We start from the raw sequence: 9,457 nt of genomic DNA, 5'->3' as shown, positions 1-9,457 counted from the left end.
AATCTTCACCTATTCTGTGTTCACAACGTGTGTGATCGTTAAGTAGTATGACAAATTGACTCCTTGTCTCTTTCAACTTTTTTATTTTTTAATTCAGAAAAATTACAATTTTTTAATATGAATTTTTAACTATAAAAGCAACTTCTACATTTAATGATCTAACAACGCGGGGAAATATTCACCCAACATTTTAACCTCAGCCATGGCGTAAGCAACACTCAAATAAACCCAAGGTTTTGAGTGCATTTATATTGAAAAAAAAATGCTCTAATAAAAATACCCCTAAATTTTATAAACCCTTCTTCCGCCTCCATTTTACACATGTCAAGCATTTTTAAAACTGCTTATTTTGGTCCTTTACGTGTGGGTGGTAATGCCCAAAATGCAAACGACTCTCACTAACCAATTAGGAATATTTCTCACTTAGCAACCGCGCACTCTCCCTTTATGATAAAGTGTGAACGGATTAAATGTTGGAACAAAAAGAAAGATAAGCATTTTTTTTTTTTTTATCAGCATGTTCACCCCTCCTATCTTAGCTAATAAGCTTCACCTGCATAGTCACAACTGGCGTATGCACAGGAAGAGAACAACCACTAAGGTTTCGCCTCACGATCATCCCCCTAAAAAGTTATGCTTCGCGTGCTCTTCTCCCGATTATGTCCACATTACGTTTAGCGCATTGTACGTTATATTCGTATACCCACTCACAAATACACAATATAACAAAATATAGAGTGACAACATCTTAAAATTGGATACCCGCAGAAAACTAAGTCGTTTTTACGTGTCTTAATTTTTTTTATTCTTGCTATGCGTGTTATTTTGACAGAATTTACAAGTACATGCGCGGTGTATTTAAAGAAAAAAAAAAAAAAATTGCCCCACCAATAGGTGTTTTATTATCACCTAGAACGAGATGCTAGCTCCCTCTGTATTTCCTCTACTCACAAACATATCCTTCTTCATCGTTTTGACTTGCAACGAACTCGATCCCTGTGGCAAGACGCTTACTGCATCGACTCCATCTAAGTCGAAAGACACACCTACGCTAAGGGGCAAAACCTGCCATTGGGTAATAGGATGGAAAAAAAGGGAGGGAATGAACAGTATAACTACAATGTCCATTTTTGTGAAGAAGCAAGCGAATATATATAGGTGCTCTTCTTTAATACCCTCACGTAGAATACATCTCCCAAGTGACAACACAACTGTGTTGCTTCACTTTTCAAGGCTTACATTGTTTCCTTTTAAAAAATAGACATTCACCTTTATCGGGAAAGTGTCATTAAAATGCGCTAGCAATGTCACCTCCCCCTTGATATCCTTCGCCCTTTTGATGAACTGGCAAAGCCCAGAATAAAACAGCTTCTTGTCAGACTACAAAGGAAAAAGGAAAAAAAAGGGACATAAAAAAAAAAAAAAAAAAAAAAAAAAAAAGGAAGTAAAATAAAAGCGTAGAGAGTACGGGAGAAAGTAAAAAGGGCTCATTAAAAATGCGCATAAATGGGGAATAAGAAAAAAAGGCAACGACTCTAAAAAATGAAGTAGCAGCTCTCCTCAATTTTCGCTGTCCTTCTATTCTCTGCACGTTTAAGTTATTACTTGTAAATTCCTTATCAGCTCTGATTTCCCGCTGTTGCTAGTGAATTTAAACTCAGGTACAGCTTTCGTTGGTCTTATAAACATAAGGGCGTTGTCGACTTTCTCCTTTCTCCACACGATGAAAAGCGATCCATTGGACGCATTGTCAAAAGTTAAATATGCTCCTTTGTCATCTGCCATGATGCACAAGGTAGGAATAAAATTTTCTTACGTTATGTTGACTATTTATTCTGTTCTCTCGTTTGTTCGTTTGTTTTTCTCTCTATAGAATGCATAAAATTACAATACAATTTTTCACTTTATGCCTTTGTCCACTCTTATAATTGTACACACATATGAAAACATATAAAATTTTTGGTTCTTTCTTTTTTTCCGTCCAAGCACTTGTATAAAATTTGTATTAACCATAGACGTAAACGCAAATATAGGGGGTTTTACCAAAAGTGAAATTTTTAAATTGCGTGAAGAACAAAAATAATATTATTAAATTCGACATTAATCGGTAAATTTGTTTACACAATAAACTGATAATGCAGATAGAAATGTATATAAGATAAAATATGGTTCATAGATACAGTAGACAGCAGCCTGAGCAGAAGTGGGACAGATTAAATCTGGAAGTATGAACATAAGACAACAAATAAACGTGCTAATTTTTAATTTCCACAAAAAGAAGTGCAAATACCTTAAAATTTCTATTCATCTACTTCGTCATGCGTTCTTAAACACTTTCGTGATATATAAAAATAAATTACACTTGAGCGTTTACATCATTTCTGCGGATTATTTTTTCTGAATTTACAAATTCAGCCTCGTACGTTGTTTGGCGTACAGCAGACACTCATTTGTGTGCACGTGGATGACACATGGACGCATATAACTACTCGTATGCAAAAACATCAAAATGTGAAAATATATACATATTTATGCACACCAATATTGAGGCTCACCTAAGTGCCTCCTTCTGTTTCTAAACCTTTTTTCATTAAAGGAATTAACAAGTGCATACATTTATAATTTTGCATTTACGTCATTCTTTTTTTTCTTTTTTTTTTTTTCTGCTTGCTCTTCTTTACATATACAAACTTGTGTTATGTAAAGGGTTTTATACCGTTTTGGGCAGAGGATTCTGAAGGGAATAAAAAAAAAAAAAAGGAAAATTAAAAGAATTTTACAACCATTTTACAATTTCTTTTTTTTTTTTTTTTTTTTTTTTGCGGCTACTATTAGAATGAGAGTAGCAAAAATGCGTACTTATATATGCATATATATACCTCCATAGCATTATGTGCAACCTTTTTACGAGCACTTTTTTTTTCTTTTTCAATTTTGTCAACTTGTACCTTTCACCTGGTTTATCACATTCCTGCAGCAGATTGCCATTTTGCTGGTTCGCTAAAGGGGGGGAAGAGGGAAAAATGAAAATTAGAACACCCGTAAATGTGTGTATGTGCAATTCGGACGTATGCGTATATATATGTACACAAAAAGGAAGAAAAAAAAAAAAAAAAAAAAAACAATTCCAAAGTGCTATTTTCTACATTCCTTTTCTTTCAGTTTTCTATACTTTTTAAAAAACGATGATAACAGGACAATTGGGGGTACTTTATTTATTAAACACAAAAACAGCTTTTTTTAAAGCCAAAATAGCGCACAACACAAAAAATAAATAAATAAAATAAAATATGGAGAAATTCTATTTAAATACTATTTCCGTCGTAAATAAAAAGAAAGTGAAACATTCTGCAGCTGCGTATATTTATCTGTTTTCATTTTCGTAATTATTTTTATATCAGCAAATGCAACATTAAAATGGTGTAAAAAGAAATTCAAAAATCGAACAAAGAAATGGTGTGCAAACGGGACACCATTCTGTATGCAGACGCGTCAACGACTGTTTGGGTGGATAAATAAATGCGTAAACATCTGTACATATACAATATGACTAACTTTTTCCTTTTCTCTTTTTCCTTTTTCCTTTTTCCTTTTTCCTTTTTTTTCTTTTTTTCTTTTCCCTCTCAAGATAGTCAGCTTTATGTGGGAACAAAATTTTACACATGAACACTGTTCAAGCAAAGCGTGGTCGCATTTTTGGCCCTCTGATGGATGCAAAAATGAACGATAACAGTAAAAAAAAAAAAAAAAAAAAAAAAAAGCGCATTAAAATGCGCATGGTTCATGCGCTTTCTCCCCCAATTCCCCATGTGTATATATTTCCCTCTTTGCAACTGCACGAATAACCTACTTTTTTCCATCCCTGGTGATGTTGCATATATGATTATGCTATAATTAGTTTTTCCCCATTTGTCTGCATATTTATCGCTCTAAACAGTTACACGCCTGTATAATACTTCCCTGGGATAGTTGCTTTATAATTTTAATTAGCTTAATTCATTATACTGAAAGGTTTTCAAAGTTGGATGAAAAAGGGATAAAAGGAAAAAAAAAAACTTTGAAAATGAAAACTTTCATATGTGTAAGGATAAATAAATATGTAAAAAATTGTTCTAAAAAAATTATCAGTGTAATAATAATTTATAATAAAACAACATACTTGTTTACATATACGGTTAAAAAAAAAAAAAGTTCATGGATTGACTTAAAAATAAAAAAAGGGGGAAGGGGGGAGGGTTTCTTCTTAAATACAAATACGTACACACATGCATATCCATATGTATCTGTGCACATGTGCAAGTATATTATATAAAACCTTTTTCCCCCTTTTACAATTTAATTATATGTCTGGCAAAATTTTTTAAAAAAAATATTTACAACACATTCATAAAGGGTGATTTAAAAACATTAGAAGACTTTAAACAAGGTGTATATACCTTTTTTTTTTTTTTTTTGTGCTGTGTTTTTCCCATTTTTGCTTTTTATTTTTCATTTTTTTTTTATTTTTTTTCACTTTTTTGCGGTCCCATCAAATCTGTCCGGAGTAAGTCCCCTTCTTGGGGTGATGCTCGTCCCTTAAACTGCTCATATTCTCTTGCGCGCTTAAAAAATTGGCAAATTTTACAGCACCTTGGCACTATATGTGCACATAAAAGGCATGTACTTGTTTACGTTGGTAAGCTGATACGTTGATATGCCCTGTTGTTCACTGGCATATACCTTATGCGCGCAGGAAAAAAAAAAAAAAGGTGGACGCCTTCCGGGGACACCACTAAATGGTTTTGCCCCGCTCCCCCAAACAGCGCAAGTCTATATATATATATATATATTACATGCGCACCACGCGTTAGTCAACCTTCTGGCTAGCTGCCCCTGAAAAAAAGGAAGACCACTCTAACGCCTCAATAATGAACAGCTGCTTCCTTAAGGATATGTTATGAGGAAGTGTATGGTAAATAATAAATTTGTGGAAAAGGGATATGTACGGCTGCAGCTGCGATATATTCTTCACTGATGTAATAAATTTGAAGTGCTTATCCAGGAGGGTGTTATAATTCTCAAATTTCTCTTTGTTAATTAGTTTCATTTTAATCTCCGGTAGAGACTTATGTTTTATGTTGCTTAAAATCATTTCGATGGCTTCCTGCGTTATTTTTAAATACTGCTCGTTGGATATTTTGACATCCGGGTAGGCACCACCGCCATTCATATTTTCTCCATTGCTACTCTCTAACGAGTAGTCATTGTTATCCTTCACCTTTATTTTCTCCACTTTGCTCTTTACCTTAGTCTCCCCCCCAACATTATTTGGCGCGTCTAATTTTTCCAGTGCACTTTTATCAATGTTGAAAAGGGCACCCAGTTCTTCCTTTTCCTCATTACTTATTCCTAGTCTATCTTTGAGCAAAATTTCATAATCGTCATGTATGTTTACCTTTTCGAAAGCTTTCCTGCAGTAAATGGCTTTATCTCTAGCTTCGTAAAAACCCAAGTCTTCGATGGAAAACTTTTTATGTACAACAAAGGTACTAACCCAACTCTGTGACAACTCATCATACGCAACTCCTTCGCATCTTGGTAACTTGGCTACCTTCTTAATGTGAGAAGTTCCATTCGTTTTGACTTGGTTCCATCTACTTCGTGGTTGTATTTCTGGCAAGTTGAAAAGCTTCTCTGCTTGCTTTCTACAACTGATGGCTCTCTCTCGTGCATTTTCAAATCCGTACTGACTTATTGGAAAATAATGCTTATGATATTTTCCATCAATTTTCCAGTGTGCAATCCATCTCTGCCTATTCTTATCGAAGCATACTCCACCCACTCTGGTTATTTGGGACACCTTAGTGAGAACTTCTTTCTTTTCATCTTCCAGATTTTTATTGCTCTTTTCCAACTTGGTTTTATTTCTTTTTTTGTTAATTTTTTTCTGCACTCCCGTGTCCAAATGTTTGTAATCAACATCTAGGCTGCTCCTCTTATGAGACAGGAAGTTCGGCTCGTATGGTTCGTTCATTTCGTCCTTCACGTTTAGCCCCTCACTATGGTACACCAAGTCGTTCGCATTGTACAAAATTTCATCTTTCATTTTGATACTATCATTCAGGGAATTGTTAGAAATCTGCTCTTCATTGGTGCTGCAAGAATCTCTTTTACAAGCATTTATTATATGTACATTGTTATTATCCATGTAGTTTTCCATATAACTGCGAATATTATTATACACATTATCACTATTTGTGTTTTCTTGATCTAAGTTGCTTCCTCCTCCGATATTGTCGTAAAGCGCTACGCTATCATCCCCATTAAGACGCTGCCCATTTTGAAGGTGAATACTTGTAAGCGTCATTCCCTCCTCATTGTTTAAGTATAAATTACTGCTCTCTTCGTAACACCCGCTGTTACTATTGTTCGCACTAATGTTACAGCTATTTTCAAAATAATTTGTGCTAACTTCACTTTTATTAGTATTATTTGTATACTTGCTGCAATTTAAGAACTCCCCACTTAACCCCTTCTTCGCGTCCAAATCCATGCAGGCGTAGTTATCCACAAACTTGTAGTTATCGTTGCTATTGTTTTCGTTATTACTATTGTACTCCTCATTTTCATTGGTTTCCTCATTTTCGTTGGTTTCCTCATTTTCGTTGGTTTCCTCATTTTCATGGCTCTCATCGTTTTCGTTGCTATCTTCATTTTCATTGCAGTCATCGTTCTCATCGTTGTCATCATTATCGTCGCTTCCATTGTTATTGTTATTGTTGTTGTTATTTCCACCGTTATTACCGCCACTGTTGTTGTCTCCGTTGTTGCTACTTCCGCTATTATAATAGCTGTTGTTGTAGTCTCCGTTGTTATCACTATTGCTGTTGTATCCGTTGGAATTGTATCCGTTGGAGTTGTATCCGTTGTGGTTGTACCCGTTGTGATTGTACCCGTTGTTGCTATACCCACTCGAATTATCATTGTTGTCTCTGTTTTCCCCGCTGCCAAAAAAATTATTTCCGCATCCTTCTGTCGACGCACATTCACCTAGCATTGTGTCCTTCCCAAAAAAGGCAAACTCCCTTCTTAGGTAAAAAAAATAATTACGGAAGAGTTTTTCTAAAATGTCTTTCCCTTTGTTGTTATCCTTCACCTTCTCACTTGGGCAACTATCCCCATGTACATAAAATAATGGTGAACCATTTTCATCAGTTCTCCTTTTTTCCATGGCCTTCCTTATTAAATCTTCGTACTCACTGAATCTAAGAACAAAACGTTTGCTTCTATCGAACCCATACTTTTCCACTGGGAATGCGCTTATTATCATTTTTTGGCTGAACTCATCAAACATAACAAATAGGTACGATCTGAATTCATCTACGTAATAGCAGCCGGAGTAACAATCAGCCATTTCTACTCCATCTATAAGTGCATTAGGAAGATTCCCATCGTGCATATGCACATTTGGTACCTCCTTCCTGCGCATTTCATCTTTTCCACTCAAAACTTCCTCGACATTGAGGGAGTGGCTACTACTATAATTGCTATCATTCTGTTCAAAAGGATGGTGCACACTTCTTATAGGAATAGACTTTCGTAAAATATCGCTCTTATTACTTTCTTCGCATTTTGTTACATACACTTTGTTGGAAAACTTTTCTGTTAAACATACATCTACATTAGTTGAGTCGTTTTTATTTAAAACGAATTCATCACATCCATGGTCATCCCTAACCAAAACAACGATGAAGGGTGTCACCTCATAGCCCAGGTACACATCCCCATCAATGACTAATGAATATTGCAAATTCTCTCTTCCATTTTTTAAATTAAACTCAGAATAATATTTAAAAAAGTAATATAAAACCAACGGTATGGAAATGGTCTTGAATTCCTCCTTCTTAATATCTAGTAACTTTACACTCTGCAATTTTGAGTTTAGCTTTTTTCCTTCTTCTTCTTCCTCCTGCAATTGTTTTAACCTCCCCAAATCCTGCGCCCTCTCAAATTGGTTCAGATTGTTCTGTCTCAGTAGTATCATCGTTGGAGGCCTTTTCCTTGTGCTTATCGTGGGTCAGGTATGAGTGCAAGCATGTACAGACGTATACCAAAATGTGGGTACGCGATAAGCATACCTATATATAAATAAATAAATATATATATATATATATATATATATACTTATTTATATATATGGATATGGTTATATATTCACACGTACGAACACGAGGGGGGCCCTAAAGCTGCAACAGTTCAAGAAAATTAATTACGATAAATTGAAAGGCATAAGAACGATCTGCCATGCACTATAATAAACTGAAGAACAATTAAAAAGGCAATTTGAAAAAGGTGTATAAAAGAACTGGCGAAAGTAAATACAAAAATGCACAAATTAAACTTCTTTAATAAGGCACTTTCAAATTTACGGGAACGCATGTGTTCTCTCTTATTTGATACTTTTCTATAGGAGGGTTAACTCAAGGAATCATAAATGAACTGCAAAAAACATCCTTCGATGCTAATGTGTTCGTCTCTCCCTTTCGGATTGGTGTATCAACCACAGGCACTGTCGTCACAGCGGATGCTGCTGTGGCACGGGGGCGTAACCGTAGGAATGGGTACACGTGTATGAACATACGAAAGTACATATATATAAATATACATATATGCATATACACCTATTTGTATATATATATATATGTACGTATACACTCATCACTTGCACTACGCTCTAGTGGGCCATTCCCCAATACACCTCGAAATATTCTCTACGACTTAAAAGCTTTTTTTAAAATAATAAGTAACACAACTAAGAGAGAACACTCTCAGAGTTTGCTTCACCCAATAAGATAAAATGATAACACACTTACGCGCGGGCTCGCACGAACATATATATGTATATATATGTGTGTATACGGACGGCTACATACAACTGTTCTCGGTCAAAACAGTCAAGTGTATTATGCATCTATTTTATATATATTACTGTATATACGCAGGGGGCCACGTGTGTGTTGGATCCGACTGAACGCATAAATTAACATATAGGCAACCTATATGTAAGGGGTTAAATATATGAGCAGAACGATCATATATGTTTACATGAACACACACATACGCATTCATATATCTGCATAGTTCGCACATTAACATATACATTTATGTGGACTTACTCCAAAAATAAACGGCTACTCGCTTATAATGTTATTTGGGACCCCCACGGAATTCGTAAGAAGGGTTTAAAAGACAAAAAAAAAAAAATTAATAAAAAAAAAATTAATAAAAAAAAAATTAATTTAGAAAAAATAGGATGAATGAATAAGAAGGTGAAAAAGAATGAATAAATTAAAGAATAGCTACGGGAAAATGGAAGGAGACTAGTCACTAATCGGGAAAGGTATTTTCCATTTTTTTATCTTCTCCTTTTTTGATGTGTAAAATGTTACATGTACGCAAACACAGATAGGCACGTTTT

At 34.9% G+C, this 9,457-nt stretch overlaps 2 protein-coding genes across 2 annotated transcripts; both read right to left on the bottom strand.

The window, feature by feature from the left end:
- Nucleotides 1-909: 909 nt before the first annotated feature.
- Nucleotides 910-1,785, bottom strand: PKNH_0215300 (uncharacterized protein; the record flags this gene model as incomplete). Its single annotated transcript, XM_002257789.1, has 3 exons — nucleotides 910-1,065; nucleotides 1,240-1,380; nucleotides 1,606-1,785. 3 exons carry the CDS (start codon nucleotides 1,783-1,785, stop codon nucleotides 910-912), a joined length of 477 nt encoding a protein of 158 aa, XP_002257825.1.
- Nucleotides 1,786-4,846: 3,061 nt separating this feature from the next.
- On the bottom strand, nucleotides 4,847-8,023 carry PKNH_0215200 (AP2 domain transcription factor AP2-L, putative; the record flags this gene model as incomplete). The annotated part of the gene is made up of 1 exon (XM_002257788.1): nucleotides 4,847-8,023. One exon carries the CDS (start codon nucleotides 8,021-8,023, stop codon nucleotides 4,847-4,849), a length of 3,177 nt encoding a protein of 1,058 aa, XP_002257824.1.
- Between the last annotated feature and the right edge of the window lie 1,434 nt (nucleotides 8,024-9,457).

Source organism: Plasmodium knowlesi, assembly GCF_000006355.2.
Source record: "Plasmodium knowlesi strain H genome assembly, chromosome: 2".
Taxonomy (NCBI): Eukaryota; Apicomplexa; class Aconoidasida; order Haemosporida; family Plasmodiidae; genus Plasmodium; species Plasmodium knowlesi.
This window is presented reverse-complemented; position numbering and strand designations above follow the sequence as displayed.